Raw genomic sequence first — 27,080 nt, 5'->3', positions numbered from 1 at the left:
AAGACGGTTGACCTAGTTTCTCTCTCAATTTTCTACCATCGGATAAGACATAATACCATAAGACATCATCATGTGTAATTTGATGTAATACCGTCCTTGTAAAGTTTGAGTGGTGTTCAAATGAGTGGAAATGATATAACATGTCAATTCTAAAATAATATGTAAGTATGTCATTATTGAACGTTAACTCCAACAAAGCGGACGACAATATCTTTGTCACGACGAGTTCACTTGTTTCGTTTCGACTCTCCACCTATGTGTCCCGAGCCTAACTTAACTTTGATCATGAAAGAAGATTAGGTATCTGTTATACAAGTGAAATAAGTAGAAAAAGTAACTGGCCTGTAAAACGTATCGTAATGCCTTTAGAAATGTAAGCAAGCGGAAATTAACCTAAATTATTACATCCAGTGAGCGAATCTTTCAAATTGTTCATGCAAATTGTAATCAATGATCCCTCATTGAAAGAGACTGGGCAGTTTTGTAGGGAGCTTTTTACAGTATGCATCCATTAAAGACATTATTTTTTAAATTGGGAAAGTTTCACACAGGTCAGGGTCTGTTAACTTTGGACCACAAGATTTACCTTTATCTAACCTAAACTTAAAGTGAATTAACACTTTATCTACATACTTGTGCAACCCACTTTTCTTTTTAGTGGTGGTTAAAATTGAATGGTAAGGTTTTTTAGGGTTCCGCGCCTCAAAAGGAATAAAGGAACCCTTACAGGATCACTTCGTAGTCTGTCTGTCTGTCGTGTCTGTCAAGAAACCTAGATCTCCGTTGAAATAACAGATCGTTATTTCAAGGGATATAAAGTAGGTACCTACTTAGATATTTCAACGGCGACTATCGATAAACATTTAACCATAGATGGAAACTAGAAAATAAAAAAAAAGGACTAGAAAATAAATAACGAAAACGTTCCATTCGCAAAATAAATAGAGAGCTGAACGCTATTGTTGACTAGTCTCTGTACAAATTTTACGGGTAGCTAAAATAGGTATATGTGGACGTTATAAATTACAAGTGTAAATTAAAAATTTATAACACCCCCGACAAGTGAAGGTTAAAGTAACTAGAAAAGAGCTGATAACTTTCAAACAGCTGAACCGATTTTCTTGGATTATAGCTAAGAACACTCTCGATCAAGCTACCTTTCAAAGAAAAAAAACTAAATTAAAATGGGTTAATTCGTTTAGGAGCTACGATGCCAGAGACAGATACACACGTCAAACTTATAACACCCCTCTTTTTGGGTCGGGGGTTAAAAACAGAAATATTAGTTAGAATATTTATGTCTGGCGATTTTGTTTTTTAATGTATTTTGAATTTGCTGTCTCTATTTTTAACCGACTTCCAAAAAAGGAGGAGGTTCTCAATTCGTCGGAATCTTTTTTTTTTTTTAATATTTTTTATGTATGTTCCCCGATTACTCAAAGACCCCTGGACCGATTTGGAATTTTTTTTTTTTGTTTGAAAGGGTATACTGTGCAGGTGGTCCCATATAAATTTGGTGAAGATCTGATGAATATATTCGGAGATGGAGAACAGAACTCCTCAATAGATAGGAGCAAATTGCTCGCGATCAGTGCAATAGCTTAGTAAACAGTAGGGTTTTAACTGGGCATAGCATATTATCGTACAGTGGTACTAAAAATTGTGAAATAAAAAATTTTCAAAAGAAAAATAAAACCGACTTCAAAAACCACAAACACTAAAAAGTAAAAAATAACTTTTATTTAGCTACACATGAATGTACCTAGGTATGAAGTCGGGCGAGCTTCACTCTTGGATTTCTAATTTTGTTTTAATATGCTCGCTCGACTTCATACCTAGGTACATTACATGTGTAGCTAAATAAAAGTTATTTTTTACTTTTTAGTGTTTGTGGTTTTTGAAGTCGGTTTTATTTTTTAGTAGTTTGGATTGAATTGCAATTGTTCTATCATTTACGACTCGAGCGAAGCCAGGTGGATCAAGTAACTGTCTAATTTATATCTATTTATATTTAATGAACGCAAAATGGTACCTTTACATGAACCACACCGCATAAGTCGTTAACAGGGCTCTCTCCATCACTCGTTTCATACAATCGTAGTTCCAATTTCATTTGAATATTAAGCAACCATAGTCCATGAAATTTTGCAGACATATTCTAGAAACTAATATCTGTGTCTGTGGTGTTTTAGATTTTTCTAAAAATATGTAGTTTTAAAATTACAGGGGCTCAAAGATTTGTATGAAAATTTTTAAGACCGCGTAACTTTGAAACCGAATATTTTAACAGAAATCTGGAAAACCACAGACATAGATATTAGTTTCTAGAATATATCTGCAAAATTTCATGGACTTTGGTTGCTTAATAATCAAATGAAATTGGAACTACGATTGTATGAAGTGAGTGACGGAGAGAGCCCTCTTAAAAACAAAATCTATTAGTTTTGGACACAAAACAAATAGACTGAATTCAAATAAATGTAAATTCAGCGGTTGCGAACCGCAAACTATATGTTGGTAGGCATACAAGTTTTCAGGATGTGAATATGCAGGGTAAAAAACAAAAACAAGGTTCAATGAAGCGTTTATTTATCAACCCCCGACCCAAAAAGAGGGGTGTTATAAGTTTGACGAGTGTATCTATGTATCTGTGTGTCTGTGTATCTGTGTATTTTCCATAATGACCTCAAAGGAGTGTGAAGTCTACCAATCCGCTAGCTACTACTACTAGGTCAGCGAGTAGACTGTTTTCCCCTTTTAATGTGACTCGTTGGGAACCCATCGACTATGGCATAAACCCCTTCTCATTCTGAAAAGAGATCCGTGCTCAGTAGTGGGACGGCGACGGTTTGATCAGAATGATATGTGTAGAACAAATGAACCCCTATATTTTTTGGGATCGATCCCCGTCTAAAAGGCAATTAGTTCACGACAAATAGAAATTTGGTCTCAATTAAACGCAGCGCCTAATGAAACGCGTATCGGCCATCAATTTCCATTTCCCACACAATGGCCTTTTGTCCGTCTATCTTTCAGCACAGAGCACTTTCCTCAATAGAATCTTTTTGGTTTTATTTTTTCAGACGGTTTTAATCATCCCTTTCAGATGCTAATTAACTAGATAATCTGTATCCAAGCTAATATTTTTATAGAAAAGAGTGTCTATCTGTTTGTCTCTTACAGGATCTATATTTGGATTTAGGTTTTTTTATAAATCCCATGGGAACTTCTTTATTTTTTGGGATCAAAATTAACCTATGTTCGTCTTGGGGATGTAAGCTATATCAAATTGCGTCAAAATCAGTCAAACATTTGGGCCGTCAAAAGGTAATAAACAGGTACCTACAGTATGGTTCGATATTATTATTCGTTACTAGCTAATGCCCGCGACTTCGTTCGCGTGGATGTAGGTTTTTTAGAAATCCCGATGGAACTCTTTCATTTTCCGGGATAAAAAGTAGCCTATGTGCTAATTCAGGGTATAATCTATCTCCATTCTAAATTTCAGCCCAATCCGTCCAGTAGTTTTTGCGTGAAGGAGTAACAAACATACACACACACACACACACACACACACACACACACACACACACACAAACTTTCTCCTTTATGATATTAGTGTGATTTTACGTTTCAATATAAATCCAAAACTCTATAGAGAAATCTTTTGCCCTTTTTTCCCCTTTTCCTCTCTCGTTTGGCTTTACAAAGATTAGCCAATGTCAAGTTTGTAGTTATTTGTAACAAGTTAGTTAAACTATACAAGTATGGACTCCGTCTGTGCCGGCGCTCGCCGACACACGCACGGCATCTCCTTAGAGCGCTTTCCAGTCAGTTTTAACAAAAAAAAAACACTCCAAAAAGGCAGAGCACGCCCGCCAGCTAACACCAACACAGACGAAGTCCTTCTGCCCTTTTACTCTACGCAATCAGTTAAATGTCGAACACTCTCTGGCATTGATGAAAAATGCCACAAATTTTCCATTTGTTTTGCCCATGTTAAGCCTACGTGCTTAATTACATACTCATTTGAACCGAAACAAAGGAAAAGCCTCAGGATATTTCGGTTGACTGTGTACACTGTACGTGATACTTAGAATAATTAATTATGTTCGTCGTTGACCAGGGCTTCCATCTACCTCTCTGAATTACGAATGGACTTAATCAAAAAATCGGGTATCTTCTTATAGGATACGAGCATAACTTTTTTTAATTTTATGTCAGTACTTTGAATAAGATTTGGGATTGGATACTTCAAGTTTAAAATGTGATCGGGTAAATATACCTATTTAAGTAGGTAAATGGGTAGTGTGAAATATAAAACTAAATAAAAAGTACCTACAGTCAGGAACTTAACTAATAGGTTTGCAGCTGCCCATAGTCGCTTGTACCTAGCTCTATTGCTGACTGTACACTAAAACTGAGCAAGTTATCTAAGGTTTGGTGGAACGTCGACCAGCAAGGCTAAAATATAGGCCCTATGTCAGTTGTTCAGGCCAGCAATTTTTTTTAAACAACTCCATTGCTTAAAACTATGACAAAGAATAAAATAAGTACAGGAAATATTTACAAACAAAGGGCGACCTTATCACTATAGTTATCCAGGCAACCCATACTTAAGAACTTATAGAATTGTAAGATGGGGGAGTCGCAATAATTATATCTATCATACCTGAGCAATCTGATCGAATCTTCCAAACAGCTCGTTCAAGGTCTTCACAAGATCTGACGCGCTGAGTCGCTCGGACAAAGGTGTGAAGTTGACTATGTCAGCGTATAAGATGCTGACGTTGTTGTGCCTCTGCACATGCATCTCATGGAAGCGGGTCTGTTTTGACGCATCCGCACATGCGGACGCCATTTTGAGCATGATTGAACGTTTGACCTGGAACAATAGAAAATATTGCATTAAAAAAATTGAGACCCTCACGTTTTTTTTATATTAGAATATTAGCCATGCTAATCATGACTAATACTCCCCTTTCCCATCCAACTAAGCTTTAAGTTTGAGCCAGGAGTGGGTACGACAATTAGTGCCGGTTAGTAGGGTTAGTACGGGTGGGGTTTGAACCGCCGACCTTTCGGAATTCAGTCCGCTCCTCAACCGTTGAGCTATCGAGGCTCTAATTTTTTTTGATATAACATCCGTCAGATCGATTTTTTCGTATAAAATATAGCCTATGTCACCCGGGCCTTTACAATCGAATCTATTGACACCTCATTCATCAAAATCGGCCCAGTAGTTTAGGCACTACGGTGGAACACACAAAATCTGGATACAAACATACATACATATTACATAGACTGCTAAAATCATAACCCTTTCTTTTGGCTTTGCCAAAGTCGGGTAAAAAGGAGTATCCATACTTATAGCATCATCAGTCTATGGGCATTCACTGTTGGGCAAGGACCTTCTCTAATGAAGGCCATACTTGGTCCTGAGCCATCCTCATCCAACCACTTCCCGCCAGACTCTTTATATCGCCGGTCCAACGTGCTTGAGGGCACCACTTAAGGACTTTTCGGCTCCAATGGACAAGCAAGGCTTGCCAAAGCTTAAGCTCGCTCATGGTTTGGGATATGTCAGTGACCTTGGTTCTCCTGCTGATCTCCTCATTCCAAATTTTATCCCTCAGGGAAACTCCTTACTTATTAGCATATATTCCATACTTATCACTACATTAATGCGACCAGATGTTTGTGTATTGGTTAATCTTTAGAGCAACAGATCGACGTTATGTTTTACATGTACGTACATAGTTAAAGGTTAAAGGTTAGTTTCTTAAAGAATATTTTCATTCGATGAATATTTAATAAAACGGTTGAATTATGCAAATAAAGATAATTGAATAAAGAAAAGAAAAAGGTTTTCTTCCAAAAAGGTACAAAGTTATGCCCTAAAATGTTTTTATTAAATTCCATTGAGATTCTTTTATGTTTCAAGCCTTTTTATTGACAAGATATTATCTATAATTTAAATCCTTCCCTAACCCATATTATGATGTAAGAATATCACTAAAATATAATAAAAATGATGATATCATAATATCGTTAAGAGGGGTCTCTCCGTCACACACTTCATACAAACGTAATTCCAATTTCATTTGAATATTAAGCAACCAAAGTCCATGAAATTTTGCAGACATATTCTAGAAACTAATATCTATGCCTGTGGTTTTCCAGATTTCTGTTAAAATATTCGGTTCCAAAGTTAGGTACGCGGTCTTAAAAATTCACATACAAATCTTTGAGCCCCTATAATTTTAAAACTACGTATTTTTATAAAAATCTAAAACACCACAGGCATAGATATTAGTTTCTAGAATATGTCTGCAAAATTTCATAGACTTTGGTTGTTTAATATTCAAATTAAATTGGAACTACGATTGTATGGAGTAAGTGACGGAGAGAGTCCTGGTAATGCCTATCATTATACGCTCCAATTTCGACTCTACCATGTCTAAAACATATTTTGTTTTTTTACCCCTGTTCTTATATTAATAGTAATACTGGCAACTCGAGATCATGAAATACTAGAAGGCACTTTGAGTACATATAATTATTGTAATATTAAATTAAACTACCTAATAATATTTAGAAAGCTTGAAGACAACTCGAAGACAACTTTTTTTGAAATATATCCTCAAGAAGTGATTTGATTTTATCTAGTCTCTAGTCTAGTTTCTTAATCTATACATATAATAAAATTGTAGAAAAGTGGTGTCTGTACAATGGAAATACATATATAAAAAAAAAGTAGCAGGGGTTGTTATTATGTCGATGCCGAACCCGAAATTGAAATTAATTTTTTTTTTGTCTGTTTGTCTGTGTGTTTGTGCACGCTAATATCAGAAACGGCTTATTCGATTTAGATACGGTTTTCACTAATATATTGTAGTAAGCTTCACTTAACATTTAGTGTGTATTTCATGCAATCGGTTCATAAATAAAAAAGTTATGTCAATTTAAAGAATCACGGCGAACATTTTTAACGTACAGAGTACGTACTACACGCCTCGCGCCTGAGCGTCCGTGGCTATATAAAGCGCGGTCACTATTCCACGCGAACGAAGTCGCGGGCACAGCTAGTAACGAATAAGTATGTGAAATCACTCGTTAAGTAAAACCACCAAAGCGTGTACAATAAAAAGGTCTACCGGAAGTTATATGGCACATCCCATTCTTGATAAAGAATCAACGTATTCGTAGGATAGGTATGTAAAATATTTACTGAAGTAGGTATGCATCATTATGCAAATACCTGCTTTGTCACAACAGTGTGTTGACTAAATCATGATGCAATGATCATGATTCAAGATCTGCGTAGAATCTTTGTCATGAATCAAGATTATTTAAGGTTAATAATCTTATAATTGTATTTCATGACGGTATTGAGGATACGTGACTAGAGATAAGAATGGCTTCCTTAAAGACGCTCTTTTGCGATTTAATATATTGCAAATGAAGTTTAATGTAAACAAACATCTTTAACAGGGCTCTCTCCGTCACTTACTCCATACAATCGTAGTTCCATTTTCATTTGAATATTAAGCAACCAAAGTCCATGAAATTTTGCATACATATTCTAGAAACTCATATCTGTGCCTGTGGTGTTTCAGATTTTTCTAAAAATATGTAGTTTTAAAATTACAGCGGCTCAAAGATTTGTATGTGAATTTTTAAGACCGCGTAACTTTGAAACCGAATATTTTAACAGAAATCTGGAAAACTACAGGCATAGATATTAGTTTCTAGAATATGTCTGCAAAATTTCATGGACTTTGGTTGCTTAATATTCAAATGAAATTGGAACTACGTTTGTATGGAGCGAGTGACGGAGAGACCCCTCTTAAGTATCTTCATTAATTTATAAGACAAGGATCAATAGATACCTACATATCGAAGGGCATTTAAATTCATTTTCTCCTTAAAAAAACCTTCCAAAATAGATTTGAATTTTAAACCTAATCTTGTTAATAACTTTGTCCCAGTGGAATATGAATTCCACCCGTACGAAAATAAAATTTATATTTTTTAAATTTCGTAAGTAACAATCGAAACAATTAACATTCTTTCTATTAGGGTTCCGTCCGTACCTCAAAAGAAAAAACGGAACGCTTATAGGATCAGTTTGTGGCTTTCTGTCTGTTTATCTGCCTGTCCGTCTATCGTGCCTGTCAAGAAAACCTATAGGGTAACTACTTCCCGTTGACCTAGAATCATGAAATTTGGCAGATAGGTAGGATCTTATATGCACAAGTAAAGTAATACATCCGAAAACCGTGAATGTGTGGTTACATAGCCAAAAAAAATTAAAATGTGTTTTAATTTTCAAAATTAGATAATTATACCAAGTGGGGTAACATATGAAAGGGCTTTACTTGTACATTCCAGAACAGAGTGCGCGAGTCTGACTCGCACTTGGCCGTTTTCTGATGATAATAGATAGAATTTTCAAAAAACCCTTCCTAAGCGAATGTCTACGTTATAATAGCTATCTACATGCCCAGCCCGATGCATCTAGTATTTGGAGCTATGCGTTGATAGAGCAAAAAGTCACCCGTTCCTTTTATATCTTTAGTCAAACACGCTGTAGGTGTAGGTGAAGCCATGGGTAACCTGCTAATATGTTATAGATGTGTTATTAAGTGATTCGTGATCGTTGGTTCATTCAAACCGGTGTGTTGACAATGACCTAAATGTGCACGGGTAGTCCGCGTGCTCGATGTTTCCATACAAAATAGTGATGGGCTATTTCACAGTTAGCAACGTGTGGGAAATCATATGAAAAGCGTTTTCATTCATACATAGTAGCCTGTGAAAAATCACGTAGCAAAATCTCACAAAGTTTGTAAGTTAATATAGCAAACATTGAAAACTAATATAACAAACGATTGTTAGTGCGAAAAGTGAAAACTCGTTTTTTATGGAAAATCACCTGTGAAATCGCAGTGAAGACCAGTGTAAATTAAAAATTTAAAACACTCCCGACAAGTGAAGATTACAGTAACTAGGAAAGAGATGATAACTTTCAAACGGCTGAACCGATTTTCTTGGATTATAGCTCAGAACACTCTCGATGAAGCCACCTTTCAAACAAAAAAAAAAAAAAAAATCGGTTCATTAGTTTAGGAGCGACGATGCCACAGACAGATACATAGATACACAGATACACACGTCAAACTTATAACACCCCTCTTTTTGATCGGGGGTTAAAAAATAAAAATTACACCAAATGAAAATGATTTATAAGCGGCAATTAATAATACCCATCTCTACTGTATATTATAGTTACGCCGATACACAAAAGTGGAGACAAATCGTTGCCCTCTAACTACAGGCCGATTTCTCTATTATCAGCGATATCCAAAATATTAGAAAAAATAGTCCATAAAAGAATGTTCTCATACTTAAATAAAAACAACATATTAGCTGATAACCAATTCGGGTTTAGGCCACAACACTCAACAGAAGACGCAGTATTAAAAATCACATCTTTAATTACATCATACCTGGACAAAGGTGAAAAGTGTGTAGGCGTTTTCCTTGACCTCCAAAAAGCATTCGACACAGTATCAATTCCTATTCTACTAACTTGCTTAGAAAAAATCGGAATACGTGGTGTCCCACTACAGTGGTTTACTAGCTATCTATCAAATAGGGTACAACGTGTACGAGTAGGAGAGCACCTAAGTGAACACTCAGTATGTGATTTTGGGGTCCCACAGGGCAGTACATTAGGACCGTTACTCTTTTTAATCTACATCAACGAACTTTGTATGAGTAGTATACCGAACGCTGATTTAATGATGTATGCAGACGACACTGTAATATTGTTCCATGACACCTCCTGGGAGAGTGTACAAGAGACAACTGAGAAAGGACTGTGTTCAATAGGCTCCTGGCTGGAAGACCACCTACTAACACTAAATACACAAAAAAGCTCATACATTTGTTTTAGTAATAGCAGACCTGGCGCTGCGGCCACGACATTTAACATCCAAATACACAATATATCTTGCAGTAGTCTCAATAACCGCCTTATGACGAATTCCTGCGCATGTCCCAACCTTACCAGAGTTACAACTACAAAATATCTTGGAGTTGTCATAGACGATCAACTCACGTGGACGCCTCATCTCATGGCCACAGCACTCAGAGTAAGGAAATTGATTGTAATCTTCAAAAACTTAAGGTCAATATTGGACAAAAAACGGTTGATACAAATTTACAAAACTCTTTGTGAATGCGTATTAACCTACTGTATAACATCATGGGGAGGTGCGTCTAAATCATATTTCCTTCTTGTAGAACGAGCGCAACGGGCTATCCTTAAGGTAGCGTTAAAACTTCCATATAGATACCCAACTCATTTACTTTACGAAGAAGCCGAGGTGCTTAGTGTTAGAAAATTGTTCATATACAAATGCATCATGAGATATCACAACAAGATTGTTCCATCACTACCAGCAAACAACGATAAAAGAGTTGCTAGATACCCAACACCAGCAGTGAAAACTGCCCTGGCTCAACGGCACTTTGATTTTCTAGCACCTCTTCTTTATAAAGCGATTGATAGGAAAACTCCAATCAATAAAAGTAACAAGTACACCGCAAAAACAAAATTAACTTCCTGTCTCAAAAACCTTAGCTATGAAGGTACAGAAGAACTTTTAAAGATTCCGAAATAATTCTGTAAATTAGTGTAACCTAGGCATACCAACCCACACACACACACATACACACACACACCCACACCCACACACCCACACCCACACACACACACACACACACACACACACACACACCATACTACACAAATACTTTTATTCATTTATATTAACTTAATTTTAATTTCTTTACTTTTAATTATTCGTACCTTACTTTAAGTTAAATTAGAGCAAATGCAACAGGGAAGGCACTAACTCCCATAACACAGTCTATACTTTTTTGGGAGTTAGGGGTCCATGCATAACTTGTAAATCTTTTTTGCAAATAAACGTTTTTATTATTTTTATTATTATTATTATTATACAGTCTATTTAACTACATTTTAGCGAAATAGATTTGTAACATCCTGGCTCAAACTCGTTCATAGCAACCATTGCCATCTTTATAGTAATAAATAATGTAAGTAAACTAAAGTATGCCTCACGGCCGTTTTATAACACACTAGAAACCGAAAAAAAAAACTGTATCTACTGAAATATGTTGCAAACTTATTGATGGAAGCAAGGTCTCCTAATCTACTAGGGTGGATTTGCATTTTTTCTTCCGTCTGCCTTAATAGGTATACTCCATAAATTCTCAAAAAGATAGAGCGTCTGCATAATTTTTCCCTGCAAACACTTTTTGCCAAATCTTTACAATTGAATATTTTAATTTTTAACCCCCGACCCAAAAAGAGGGGTGTTATAAGTTTGACGTGTGTATCTGTGTATCTGTGTGTCTGTGTATCTGTGTATCTGTGTATCTGTCTGTGGCACCGTAGCGCCTAAACTAATGAACCGATTTTAATTTAGTTTTTTTTGTTTGAAAGGTGGCTTGATCGAGAGTGTTCTTAGCTATAATCCAAGAAAATCGGTTCAGCCGTTTGAAAGTTATCAGCTCTTTTCTAGTTACTGTAACCTTCACTTGTCGGGGGTGTTATAAATTTTTAATTTACACTTGTTTTAAATATTTGTTGGGTTTTGTACGTCAAAAGAAAGAAAGGATCACTTTGTTGTCTCTCTATTATGTCTATCATGACAGGGGAGTCAAAACCTATAGGGTAGGTAGTAGGCACTTCCCGTTGACGGTATTATTTCGTGTACAATAATACGGAACCCTTCCTGTATGAGTCAGACTCGCACTTGACTGGTTTTTTTACAACGTAACAATTTGAAATTGGTCCGATTTCACAGGACCCACCGTCTTAGTACGATATGAAACCCTAGTAAATATTTGTATGTTTATTTGTATATGTACCGGAATTACGCAAAATTGATCAGACCGGAAACTCCCACAGTGAAAGATAAAGTGACAAAAGACATGTTAGACATATTCCCTTGCTATCGAAATAACTCATATAATAAGATCGATCGGAGTTGTGTCCCTAATATGAAGATTTATTATCAGTACATAATAAGATAGCAGTAAATATATATGACAAAATAAACAATAATGACCCGGTTATCAGTGTTTATTTTCAAGATTGCCTTCATGTAATAAATAGTTTGCCGAGCATCGGCATCGTAATATCCCGTATTACTCTACTCTAGATTTTCTCTAGAGCTAGACTAGATTTGTCACGCGACTTCGTTCGCGTAATTTTTTTTTTTTTTGCTTAAATTAGGTATTTATTCACGTCTATTAATAGGGACAACATAGCTATCTATCAGTGAAATAATTATTAGAATCAGACTATCATTCGTTCCAAAGATTACCCCCTATACCCAAAAAGTTTTCAGACATGTTTGGATTCCAATCAGATCTGGAAACTTTTTGGATCTAGGAACTTTTAACTTTACTTGAGATTATTAGTGTACCAACACCAGTTGAATAAATAGCATTGTATAGAAGTAGAACCATCGGCATCTAAAATATAATCGAATAGGCATAATGTAGATCAGTCAAAATTCAAAATTCAAAATATTTTTACTCAATTAGACTTTAACAATTTTTATATTTAAGAGGAAAGCCAATGCGAATGACATAGACGATTTCACCTTCAAACTAGCAATTTTGACATGTCATGACCCTCTATTGACAATTAATCAAGCAGACATTTCAATCTGCGAAATTTACGCGGACTTTTAGTATTTTGACGTAGGAGGGTAAAAGATCCAGTACATGAACGAATAAGGACTACCCTGACTTTGACCTAAAATTAAGATATATGAGAATCGTTCTATATATAATTTTTATATTTTTTTTTATCTGTGTCTATACACAGTAGGTATACACTCTTAAATTATTTAAATATCAAAAACGCAAAAAAATGCGTGGTATTAATTATTATAAATTATTTTATTTAACAAAAGGATAAATTGCCAGTAAATGAACTGGGAATTTCAGTGAATGAACGAACTCTATCTAGTGCATAAACTCTCGATTCCTATTAATAAATTCTTAAGTATATTTTCGCCTTGGAATTTTAAAAAAAATGTCAGATTTTCAGTTTTTGACTTATTGTATATTTTTTTCTACATTTTGCGCGATAAATCAAAAACTATTTTACATAATAATAATAAATAAAACCTGTTTTAGAAGACTGCAAGTTACAATAGAGCCGCTTGGAACAATTTTTTTTGCTGTTTCTTCTGGTAATATTCACAATGCAGAAATAATAATCATCATGGTGTTTAGATGGTTTGCGCCAAATTATAAAAATTTTTTTTAGTAAAAGTAGTTAACTATTCTTATTTGCTCATAAACGCAACGAGGAAATACAGCTTCCACATATAAAAATTTGAGTCCAGGCCTTGCTGTTAGCTGCTAATGGGTTCTCAAAGTAGCCCGAGTATGCTTGTTTTACTGGGCACAAAAGGAAAGAATGAAAGGAGCTTACCCAGTACATCTTAAAAGATCCGTTATAGATACATGCATCCTGCCATGCCTTACCTATGCCAGCCAAACATGGGTCCAGACAAAGAATATAAAAAGAAATAGTGACTTGCTAAAGGGCGATGGCAAGGTGCATAAATTAAGCAAAAAATATTCAAAGTGAGAATTGAAGACATAAGAAAAAAGACAAAGCCTACAGACACCTTGAGACATGCCCTAAAACTGAAATGCAAATGGTCATATTGTATCGATTTTTACAGATGAAAGAAAGACAGGTAGGTAGACCGAAGACGCGTTGGTCTAATGCTATTGTGCAAATCGCGAGAGAAAATTAGCTTGATAGTACCAAAGACAGAGAGAAATGGGGATACCCAAGAGGGATCCATATCCAAGAAAGCAGAATACCAGAATAAATATAAAAAAAATTCAAAAGAAAAATAAAACCGACTTCAAAATCACAAACACTAAAAAGTAAAAAATAATTTAAGTTATTGTGGTTTTTGAAGTCGGTTTTATTTTTATTTTGAAAATTTTTTATTTCAAAATTTTTAGTGGCCCCACTGTACTATAATAATATGCCATGCCCAGCTAAAACCCTACTGTTTACTAAGCAATTACACTGATCGCGAGCAATTTGCTCTTATCCATTGAGGAGTTCTGTTCTCCATCTCAGAAGATATTCATCAGAACTTCATCAAATTTATATGGGACCACCTGCAAAGTATACCTAGCTTTTCAAAAAAAAAAAAATCCAGATCGGTCCAGGCGTCTTTGAGCAATCGGTGAACATACATTAAAAAAAAAATTGAATTTGCTCTTATCCATTGAGGAGTTCTGTTCTCCATCTTCAAAGATATTCATCAGATCTTTACCAAATTTATATGGGACCACTTGCAAAGTATACCCTATCAAACAAAAAAAAAATCCAAATCGGTCCAGGCGTCTTTGAGTAATCGGGGAACATACATAAAAAAAAAAGATACCAACGAATTCAGAACCTCTTCCTTTTTTTAAAGTCGGTTAAAAATATACTAAGATTTACTAACATGGTGTTATACCATAGAGTAGCAAACAGAGGCAAAGCTTCTAAGAAGCGAGCAAAATTTATAACTATTTTGGTAGGGCTGGCACTGGAGGATACAATTTAATTAACAATAGTTATTTGTTCAACAAGATGGTAAAGTTTGTTTTTGTTGTGATTGCCTAGTTTAAATATCGATCTTTAAATATCGATCGATAGATCTAAATATCGATTTTGAACGAAATCAGTCAATTTAGAAAGAATTATAAATGGTGCCAACTTTTTTAAATTTTGGTTACAGGTTCCTATTTTGTGATCCCAGGGAGCTCTAAATATCGATTTTGAACAAAATCGGTCAATTAACAAAGAATTTCAAAATGGCGTCGACTTTTTTAAATTTTGGTAACAGTTTCTTATTTTGTGATCCCAGGGAGCTCTAAATATCGATTTTGAACGAAATCGGTCAATTAACAAAGAATTTCAAAATGGCGTCGACTTTTTTAAATTTTGGTAACAGTTTCTTATTTTGTGATCGCAGGGAGCTCTAAATATCGATTTTGAACGAAATCAGTCAATTTAGAAAGAATTATAAATGGTGCCAACTTTTTTAAATTTTGGTTACAGGTTCCTATTTTGTGATCCCAGGGAGCTCTAAATATCGATTTTGAACAAAATCGGTCAATTAACAAAGAATTTCAAAATGGCGTCGACTTTTTTAAATTTTGGTAACAGTTTCTTATTTTGTGATCCCAGGGAGCTCTAAATATCGATTTTGAACGAAATCGGTCAATTAACAAAGAATTTCAAAATGGCGTCGACTTTTTTAAATTTTGGTAACAGTTTCTTATTTTGTGATCGCAGGGAGCTCTAAATATCGATTTTGAACGAAATCGGTCAATTAACAAAGAATTTCAAAATGGCGTCGACTTTTTTAAATTTTGATAACAGTTTCTTATTTTGTGATCCCAGGGAGCTCTAAATATCGATTTTGAACGAAATCGGTCAATTAACAAAGAATTTCAAAATGGCGTCGACTTTTTTAAATTTTGGTAACAGTTTCTTATTTTGTGATCGCAGGGAGCTCTAAATATCGATTTTGAACGAAATCGGTCAATTAACAAAGAATTTCAAAATGGCGTCGACTTTTTTAAATTTTGGTAACAGTTTCTTATTTCGTGATCCCAGGGAGCTCTAAATATCGATTTTGAACGAAATCGGTCAATTATTAACAAAGAATTTCAAAATGGCGTCGACTTTTTTAAATTTTGGTAACAGTTTCTTATTTCGTGATCCCAGGGAGCTCTAAATATCGATTTTGAACGAAATCGGTCAATTAACAAAGAATTTCAAAATGGCATCGACTTTTTTAAATTTTGGTAACAGTTTCTTATTTCGTGATCCCAGGGAGCTCTAAATATCGATTTTGAACGAAATCGGTCAATTTACAAAGAATTTCAAAATGGCGTCGACTTTTTTAAATTTTGGTAACAGTTTCTTATTTCGTGATCCCAGGGAGCTCTAAATATCGATTTTGAACGAAATCGGTCAATTAACAAAGAATTTCAAAATGGCGTCGACTTTTTTAAATTTGGTAACAATATCCTGTTTTGTGATCCTAGGGATCCTCAGATATTGATTTTGAACAAAATCTATGACAGTTCAAGAAAATAGATTTTAAACACTATTTAAATTATTATCATTAACATTAAATTAAATGAAAACACGACGCGCGACGTGTACTGCAGCCCCTGAGCTTGAGCACAGGCCGAGCCGGTATAAACCGATTTCTCTCCGTACGCGACGTAGCGCCTGTGCTCACGCACACACGCGCCTCAAGCTTGTAGTAGTGTACCTATCGTAGCGCGCTTGTATGAAGCTTTGACTCTGTTCGCTACTCATGTGGTTATACAACGCAATACCACACTAACAAACACTCGTACAAACATACAGACAAGTATATACTCACACACACTCACACACACACATGGACGCACGCACACGCACTTTTGAACGGTTTGAACGGAACACGGTTTTGAAATTGAAATTGAAAAAAGTGTAAGAATTTGTAAGAAAATATTTAAAAAAGGTATATCAGCCGGTTTTTTATTCCAGCTCTTAATACATGTAAAAACGTCCAATCTGTTCATTTACTTGAGCCTTTACCCTAGTACCTAATTATATCGACCGCCCCATATCAAAACAAAGTAAATGTCATTTTTCCGAAAATCGTTTTATGTCATAAGCCTAACTTTCATAGTATGTCCCGTTGTATTGTAAGGACACCCACATTAAAGTAAAATTAAAAGCTAGTAAGTCGCTTTGACCATTTTAAAACATAGTAAGTCTATGAACTGGCTAGGTTTTTTATAGATTAATGCGCCTTACTAAGTTTTTCAAAGGAATTAGATAAAATAAAATAAATATCACCCATTATCTAAATACCATGTCAAAACAGTAAATACTTAATGATGCATTAAAACTTAAAAGTAAGATAGGAAAAGTCAATGACCTCTACATGTCAACTGTTAAATATGGCTTGCAAGGGAAATACTTTGCATACTTACATAATGTTTTTAAGGTTCCATATCTCAAAAGGAAACACGGGACCCTTATAGGATCACTTTGTTGTCTGTCTTTCTGTCCGTCTGTCCGTCTGTCGTGTCTGTCAAGAAAACCGATAGGGTATTTCCCGTTAACCTAGAATTATGGGCAGGTAGGTAGGTCTCAACTCTCATAGCCCAAGTAAAGGAATAAATCCGAGAACAAATTTCGTGATTCTAGATCAACGGGAAGTACTGTATAGGTTTTCTTGACGGACGGACGGACAAATGGACAGACAACGAAGTGATCCTTTAAGAGCTCCGTTTTTCATTTTGAGGTACGGAACCCTAAAAAAGAAAGTGATGCACATCTAATGAATAAATGTGTAGGCCAGTCTTCACACTAAAATATTTAAACCCCTTTAATTTAAAAACTGTCATAGCCTAGTGGTTAGAACGTCCGCCTCCTAATCGAAGGTCGGGGGTTCGATCCTGGAATCACGCACTACTAACTTTTCAGTTATGTGCGTTTTAAGCAATTTAATATTGTATATCAAATCTTTGAAAAGAGCAACCGCCGAGTTTCTTGTTGAAGACTACGGCCTAAACTTCTCTTGAATTTAAACCACTTACTAGGTTTTGATCTGAGAAAGAAATTTGACATTAATTGACAAAATTGAGAGACCTAAGCTTGTATAAGAACACAGAAGTGTCATAATTCGTGTTCACTTTGCCTAACGTCTCTCGGAGAGCAGAGAGAGATTTAAACTGTTTCTTATAATCACTGGCCATATTTCAAATGCGAAAGTGTGTTTGTTGGTTTAATATTCAATCACGCTGCAACGGAGCAACCAGTCGACGTGGTTTTTTGCATGGATACATTTAAAGACCTTGAGAGTGACATCTCTCTCCGCATCGTATTCTTTATTGCTGAGGGTTGTGACCTCTTTCCATTATTCCTACATCTAATGGTAGGTTTTCTTGGGATAATAATGCGGTGGGTTCAAAGAGCCTACGGAACTCGACTAGAAAAACGAGATTTTGACTCTTAGTTTTAACGGTTATGAATTAGTTATTATTATCAGTGATAAAATTGATTAGGGCTGCCAGGTAAAATTACATTTATCTCGGAAAATCAAAGAATTTCCACGAGATTTTTTCCAAGTTTGCGCTACTAAGTACATATATTATGAAGAGGAAAGGTTTGTTTGTTTGTTATCGATAAACTCTGAAACTACTGAACTACTTGCACTAAAGAAATAATCATCAACATCAACCGACAGACGTCCACAGTGAACATAGGTCTTTAATAGGGTCTTCCACATGCTACGGGTTTGCGCCGCCTGAATCTTTGCGCTTGCGCTTGACGACAATCATGCTTTAAAGAAAGCAATGATGAGGTCCAAGTTGGAGCACGCTTACCTGGAAGATGCCTATTCACTCTTGGCTTGCAGGTATCTATGGTATATATGGCAGGAAACACGGCCGCCGAAATGGCGTTCCAACCTTTAGGCTCTCCCCATTGCCCGCAGCATGAATCTGAGCTTCCTTATGATGGTTATATTATGTACATATAATATCTCATAAGAAATCTCTAACACACAATCCAGCTAAGTAAGTCCAATTTCGAAAAAAGCTAGCTAGCCGACAAATCTAACTCAGGCAGCCTTCGGGAACCTTCGAGATGTCTCTGTCCAAAATTCCTCAATGCTTGAAGAACAGTCTTTGAATAGTGCATATTGTCAGTGATGAAATATGGATCCGAAATATAGGTCTTTTTTTTGTACACAGGAAATGCCTGACGCATACCCCTCCGTCATGTGGGGCTTGCACCAAACTTGCACTACTACGAAATCCATTTCGGAACACGGCACCCGGAACGAGGCGCGCTATCTCCTAACATAGGTATAATACCTATTTAGAACACTTACTATCTGTCATCATAATCTATGACAACCTCCGAGTATTTACCTGGTAAAACCGTAACTTTAGAATAAAATTTAGTATATAAGCAGGCTTCATTTAGAAATGAAAAAATCCCTATTTTATTTTTCAACGATTATAAACACAACTTTCATTCAAAAATAATAAGCTTATATTCATTTTAAATAATATTTTGCGACGAAATGACGCGCACAGTCCTTCCGCCATGACAGTCCAGTGGACACTGAATTCCATAGAGCGCCTGCAAGAAAATAAATAGCACAGGAAGTTTTTTGGTTAGTTTTAGATTATTTAAGAAACGAAAAACATTTAGTATAAAACTAACAGTTAAAATTGATTGCTAAACCTAAACATATCATTTTCTGGAGGTTGGCTTCAAAGTATCAAGATGTTAAAGAAAACTTTTACAGAACAAGTTGCGAACAGCAATGTTTTCAACTTGGTTTTTTTTTATTATTGGGATAATGTATACTAAATTAAAAAAGGCCCTTATAATCTTCACAAACTGAAGTTTTTAATTGCATGTATTTAATAGCTGTTAATGCTTTAGAAAAATAAACAATTTACTTCTAAGTACAGCATTTTTGCGATTTGTCAAATAGCAATTACCTTAAGTATTTTTAACATTTGTGAAAATCTGTATTATTACTTTCTGAATCAATAAAATTAAGTATTAGACTTTTACAAGTTCTTTTGAATCGTCAAAAGCATCTACCACTGGTTCGGAATGCCTTTCTTAGCGAGAAGAACCAGCAAGAAACTCGGCGGTCAAAGAGGACCTTGTACCTAAGATAGATAGATTAAACTGAAAATAAGACATGAACGCAAATCTCGTGACTGATTGACTAATCTATCAACGCACAGCTCGAAGGACGTTAGATCACACTTATCACACTAATATTATAAAGGCGAAAGTTTGTATGTGTGTGTGTGTGTGTGTGTGTGTGTATGTTTGTTACTCCTTCACGCAAAAACTACTGGACGGATTTGGCTGAAATTCGGAATGGAGATAGATAATATCCTGGATTAGCACATAGGCTACTTTTTATCCCGGAAAACCAAAGAGTTCCCACGGGATTTCAAAAAACCTTAATCCACGCGGGCGAAGTCGCGGGCTTCGGCTAGTAGTTAATATATTACTAGCTGACCCTCGCGATTTCATTCGCGTGGATTTAGATTTTTTGAAATCCCGTGGGAACTCTTTGATTTTCCGGGATAAAAAGTAGCCTATGTGCTAATCCAGGATATTATCTATCTCCATTCTGAATTTCAGCCAAATCTGTCCAGTGGTTTTTGCGTGAAAGAGTAACAAACATACACACACACACACACATACAAACTTTCGCCTTTATAATATTAAGTGTGATGACGTAGACATCCGCTAAGAAAGGATTTTGAAAATTCAACCCCTAAGGGGGTAAAATAGGGGTTTGGAACTGGTTGACGTTAACGCAGAAGAAATCACGGGCACACACTAGTCTAAAAAAATAATCGAACAGACGTAGATCAGTCAGTCAGGGAAACCTTGTATAAATAGATACCTAGATTCAACTGAAAATGCGAATTTTATCACAGGAGTACATGCCCCTATTACACTATCGGCTAATCGTACTAATGCTGATAAATGATAACACCAAAACACTTGTAGGGCACTTAGACAATCGATAGAGTGTTATTAAACTACAAAGGTAGATAAGTACTTGCTTGGTTTACAATGTACCTAATAGTGCAATCAATACTAACATTTAAAACTAGATGAAGCCCGCGATTTCTTCCGCGTGGATTTAGGTTTTTTAAAAATCCCGTGGGAACTCTTTGATTTTCCGACGAAAAAGTTGCCTATGTCAATTTCCGGGATGCAAGCTACTTTGTAAATAAGAATTGGCTAAACGAATGGGCCTTCAAGAGTCCAGTGGGAGCTCTTTGGTTTTACGGGATTAAAACTAAAAAGGCCGTGAAAAGCTAGCAGACAGACAGACAGACACACTTTCGCATTTATAATATTAGTATGGATTAGTATGTTATACCTGGTTAGTATTTACCCGACTGAGTTTGTTGTGGGCTCTTCTAAGACTTGGGCGCGTTCGGAACCCTCGTAGCTTTAGTTTTAAGTTTACGTAAAATAGTCAAAATGTCCGCTTCCTAGTTGAGGGTCCGAGATCGAGGGTCGAGACCGGGGGTCCGAACCCAGGCACACACATCTAACTTTACGGAGTTAAATGTAAACGGTGAAGGAAAACATCGTGAGGAAAGCTGCATGCCTAGGACTTGTGTGTAATGTTCGCAAGCTTTGTGAAGGCTGCCAATCTGCACTTCTCACACCCTTCTCATTCTGAGATGAGAATCGTGCTCAGTGAGCCGGCGACGGATGAATTAATATGATGATGATGACAATGTACTCGTAACAATGCAATCAATAATTACGAAAGAGTGTCTGTCTGTTACCTATTCATGACCCGATCGCATAAATGACGAAAAGCCATCGGAAGACAGTGACACAGAGACAGCTTGTATCCCAGAGAAGGACATAGGCTGTATTTTATCCAGGAAAATCACACTATCAATTGGATTTTTTAAAACCTAAAAGCACGCGTTCGAACTTTGGGGCATCATTTAGTTTATAATAATAATTAATTCTAATTGTTATTCAGGCTTAGATACGCAAATCGATTGCGCGTCACAAGTTTAGTAGGAAAAAAAAAGATTCCGACGAATTGAGATTTGAGAACCTCCTCGTTTTTGAAGTCGGTTAATAATACCTACCTAGTACCCACTCTAATTGCTGTTATGAAGAGACATTCATTAGTCATCCTAATGGTAATAAATAATTAATTATATACTATTAGCTACCTACGTAATAATTTTAATTAGTTATAGTAATAAATTATTCTTCTATACCTAATTTAGTTATTTCCATCATCATCATCAGTAAATTATGTATCTTAGAGTGTCAACAGCTCAACGGTTAAGGAGCGAACTGAATTTCAAAAGGTCGGTGGTTCAATCCTCCCGTTGCAATATTGTCGTACTCACTCCAACAGGCATTTTACTTATTCTGAAGAAAACATTAAAACATTACACTTTAAATACTTTGACGTAAGATTTTGTACACCTTTGTTACCTGTTATCTCACAAAGCCACCATGATCCAAACTTCATAGTCGCTGATCGTTCTTCCCTGTGTTGGGGGCAATACGCTGAGAAGCTTTCAGCTTTTATAAAATAACGAAGGTCTGGCCCTCTCTAGTTCTTAGTCCATAAAATCCATACTTAATAATATAAATGCGACAGTGTGTCTGTCTGTCTGTCTGCTACCTTCTCACGGCCCAACAGTGTAACTGATTCTGACGAAATTTGGTACAGGGTTAGCTTATAGCCGTCCCGGGGACGGACATACATAGGCTACTTTTTATCCCGGAAAATCAAACACTTCCCACGGGATCTATAAAAATCTAAATCCACGCGGACAAAGTCGCGGACATCCTCTAGTAATTTATAATAATTAAAAATTTAAATTCAGAGCTCCATTTTATTTTGCTTCAGTTTCAAATTATTTTTCTGGGACGTCCATCGCGCCACTTACCTACTGAATTCCTGAACAAAATTATGCAAAATTAAATTGGGCCACAACACTATCGCACGTTTGCAATTTGCATAATATCATTTGCGTCCTGAGTCCAAAAAAGCTATGTGCAGAGAACACTGATTATAATTTAATTTAATTTCTACTATAAGCCGTGATAGCCTAGTGGTTAAAATGTCCGCCCGGCCTCCTAATAGGAAGGTCGAGGGTTCGATCCCGGGCACACAACTCGGCGCCTCGGCACTTCGAGTCTCGAGCAGAGCGGTACTCCACTAATCCCCATTGACACTCTAGAGTTCCTAGTGGGGATATTTGAGCTATTTTTCCATACCCTAAATCCCCATTGATTAAAAAAAAACCGGTGAAGTCAGACTCGTGCACCGAGGGTTCCGTACTTGGGCAATTTTCCGACATTTTGTACGATAAATCAAATACTATTTTGTTTAAAAATCTGTTTTGGAATGTACAGTTAAAACCCTTTTTTGATTTTTCTTGTGATGTAACCATAAATAATTACCTACCTACCTTCTAAATTTCATGATTCTAGATCAACAGGAAGCACCCTATAGGTTTTCTTGACAGACACGACGGACGGACAGACGTATAGGCAGACAGACAGCAAAGCAATCATATAAGGGTTCCGTCGTTTTACCTTTTCAGGTACGGAACCCTAAAAATCGCACGTGTATCTGTAACTTCAACAATTTCAGATAAAGGGACTAGGCTCCCCACTTCAGTTCACGTGGTGATTCATCTACATGCCGGCTCCGCTGTACAGTAAAACTGCAATGCAACCACAATCATACCACACGTCGACGCGTGCGCACGTATAATAAAAACAAAAGCGGTCCATCACAGCCGAATCGCTCCTTGCGGCACTCCGCCACACTTTTCTTTCTCTTCGCTCCGTATTATGACATTTTACGCTTCATCAGTGAGTGTTTCAAGTGATAAGAGTTCGTTGTGCTACATTGTTGGGTTACAATAGTTTACTTGGTGTGCTTATTATAAATGTGTTACTGTTTGTTGTGAGTTTTCGAGAAACAAAACATCATGTTTCCACGTATACAAGGATTGGTGAGTAACTAATAATAATTTATTTAACATGACTTATTTTTCTGGGCCCTAAAAAAATACTAAAATTTACACACGTGTTATATGACTTGCCTAAGCCATATAATAAGAGATGTGTAAATTTTTATTAGTAATATACCTAAACACTGATAAAACAAAAGAAATGATAAAAAAAACTTGAATAAAAAAATAAAAATAATAAATTCAGCACTTTTTAAGATTACAGCTTTCAAATAAACAACCATACCTGACCAACCTTACTTACTTATAATGACCTTACTTTTCACCTAGATATTAAGTCGCGGTGATTCGACATCGTCGATTATGAATGTGTCTAAAAAAACCTTTACATATTCATTACTTGCAAGGTCATTACGAATCCATATTGCTTTTCGAGATACATACATAATATTATGGTACTTCCAAAATTTATTGTCAAAGTATGATCAGACGTTTTTAGTTAGGTACTTAGTTAAATATCTATCAAAGAAGAGATGAATGCAGACAGTACCCATTTGCCGAAAGCATCCAAACTCTATCTAGTATCTAATAATAATCGGCTCTATGTAATTCGACAGATAGTCAATTATTCTTCCCTTCGATGGTATCCAAAGCATCCTTCACAAATACACTTCTCAAACATGCATACATTTCAAAAGCATCGATCCTTTTAGGGATCCGTATCTCCAGAGAAAAAGGAACCCTTATATCACTTCGTTGTCTGTCTGACTTGTCAAGGGAATCAAACTTATAGGGTACTTCCCGTTGACCTAAAATCATGAAATTCGGCAGGTAGCAATATCTTATAGCACAAGTATATGGAAACATCAGAAAACCAAGTTACATTACAAAAAAAAACATAAGTTTTAGGTATTTCTTGAACAACGGTGGAACTCTATCTACTCATGTGCCCTTAATGTCCACTAGTGCATGCGTAGATATGGTCAATAGGTTGCGAGACGAGGTGTTTACTTAAAATCGACATCTAAGTGCATTGCCCTACGAAAAACAATTGGATGTAAGTATATTTAGTTAAAGACTAGATGATGCCTGCGACTTCGTCCGCGTGGATGTAGATTTTTAAGAAGCCCATAGGAACTTTTTGCTTTTCCGGGATAAACGGTCGCATATGTCAATTTACGGGACACTAGCTACCTCTGTACATAAAATCGGCTAAGCGGATGGACCTTTGAGAATTCCGTGGAACTCTTTGATTTTCCGGAATAAAAAGTAGCCTATGTCGTGCTATGTCCGTCCCCGGGATGTAAACTGACTCCGTGCCTCATCAGAATCGGTTAAACTGTTGGGCCATGACAAGCTAGCAGACAGACAGACAGACACACTTTCGCATCTATACTAATAAATAAAATTGGAGTGTCTGTCTGTAATTTCGAAATAACTACCACATATTAAGGTCATATGGTTATTTGAACGATACTATAACTGAATCACACGTTTTTAAAATTTTTGTCTGTCTGTCTGTCTGTCTGTCTCTTTGAAAAGGCTAATCTTGGGAACGGCTGAACCGATTTTGACGGGATTTTCACAGACAAGTAGAGAATTGACCAGGGAGTAACATAGGCTACTTTTTTAACCGACTTTCAAAAAGGGAGTTGTGTTTTTCTACCTATGTACACCGAAATCTCCGAGATTTCTGAACCGATTTGCGTCATTTCTTTTTTAATCGATAGAAGAACTTTGCGACATTGTTTCATAAAAAATTTGGAGTCCAACTCCTCAATCCTGATGCTGCAGGGGATCTGACCAATCCACGCGGGCGAAGCTGCGGGCATCAGCTAGTTTATAATATTAGTATGGATATCATAGAAATTAAAGAAAGCCTACGGATTTCTTAATTTTGGCTCGGAAACATTTATAATGAAAATGCGTGCTAGGATTTTTTTGTAAAATAGAAGATTATTTTAGTTGAAACCTAGTTTGGAATAAAATAAAGAAGCACTTCTTAGATAATTATGCAAAACGACATTAGCACATCTAAAATAGTATATACAAACACATTTGTTGCTTTATCGTGTTGACTCGTTTGCCTTGCTGCCGATGTTTCGAAAGTAACTGGCAGATACTTAGGTATCAATTTAATATCTATACGTAAGTATTAATACTACATTGATAGATAGAAAACTTTATTGCTCGCAAAAAAGAAAAAAAAGACAAAGAAACTAGAACTAAACATAATGCAAAGGCGGCCTTATTACTTAAGGAATCTCTACCACCTTTGGTGAGAGGAGAGACGAGTTCGGTTTTTATTAATAATCCCGTGGGAGATATTTGATTTCAAAACGGGCTATCATTGAGGACATAAATTAGTTAAAATCTGATATAATATTTATCTAAGGAAACAGATTGTAAATTTAATTTGATACGAAATCGGGTTAATACTTTTACAAATATGAAGTTACGGATCGCGTAAGAATTTGGTAAAATGTTTCAACAGAAATATTATTTATGAAATTATAATTGACACGATCATAACTCGGAAACCTCGAAAATTGTTATTTTTGCAATAAGTGAATGACCTGCATTTATAATGACCTTATTTAACACCTTGAGTTTAATACTATGATATTTCGGAGATAGCGTTAAGACATGCGAGGGGTCCGGCATTCAATCCCAGGCACTTATAATTTTTCGGAGTTATAATATTATGAACATGCCATACCATGAACATTTAAGCCTCAATAGCTCAACGGTTATAGGAGTGGACTGAATTCCGAAAGGTCGGCGGTTCAAATCCCAGCCGTTGCACTATTGTCGTACCCACTCCTAGCACAAGCTTTACGCTTAGTTGGAGGGGAAAGGGGAGTGTTAATCATGATTAAAATGGCTAATATTCTTTAAAAAATATTATAAGGTAGCCTACATGCCTGAAAGTTCCCCATAATGTTCTTATAGGTGTGTGAAGTCTGCTAATCCAAACTTGGCCAGCGTAGTACATGACCATGACCAAACCGAGCAGTGAGCCGGTGATGGGTTAGTGATGATGATGATGATTTTGGGTACTATCATTTTAAATTTAAACCAATCTGCGATACATACCTAATGCTGTTTCACAATAAAACTTAAAGTTACTCATACTCGTAGTTACGACTAAAATTATCTGTCGTTATGACAATATAAGTACTTTTGAGAAGCATTATATGATAGTAATTAACAGAAAGGTGTACCTACAACTAGTATATTTCTACTATTTTGAAAGAAAGAAAGAAAAGAAAGAAAGAAAATTCATTTATTCATCTTGTTAGTAGGTTAGTAGTTTTTAATAATTACTTAATAATAATCAAAAAACTTCCTGCACCATTTAAAAATTTATTTTAAAACACAAATAATATGTATAGGTAAATAATATTTTTTTA

General features: G+C 35.9%; 2 protein-coding genes across 5 annotated transcripts in view; one reads left to right on the top strand and one right to left on the bottom strand.

Moving 5' to 3' along the window:
- LOC123868152 (adenylate cyclase type 2-like) overlaps positions 1-27,080 on the bottom strand; it is a 169,854-nt gene that overhangs the window by 20,561 nt on the left and 122,213 nt on the right. For all 4 annotated transcript variants that reach the window (XM_045910536.1, XM_045910540.1, XM_045910537.1 and 1 more), the window contains one exon: positions 4,673-4,885. In XM_045910536.1, the coding sequence (XP_045766492.1) occupies positions 4,673-4,885 (213 nt within the window). The remainder of the gene's footprint in view (positions 1-4,672; positions 4,886-27,080) is intronic.
- LOC123868157 (probable E3 ubiquitin-protein ligase sinah) overlaps positions 23,410-27,080 on the top strand; it is a 60,709-nt gene continuing 57,038 nt past the window's right edge. Inside the window, exon 1 of the mRNA XM_045910555.1 lies at positions 23,410-23,709. Coding sequence (XP_045766511.1) covers positions 23,686-23,709 — 24 coding nt within the window. The 5' untranslated portion in view covers positions 23,410-23,685. The remainder of the gene's footprint in view (positions 23,710-27,080) is intronic.

This window comes from Maniola jurtina, chromosome 9 (assembly GCF_905333055.1).
Source record: "Maniola jurtina chromosome 9, ilManJurt1.1, whole genome shotgun sequence".
NCBI lineage: Eukaryota > Metazoa > Arthropoda > Insecta > Lepidoptera > Nymphalidae > Maniola > Maniola jurtina.
Note: the sequence above shows the minus strand (reverse complement) of the source record. Positions and strands in the feature narration are given on the sequence as shown.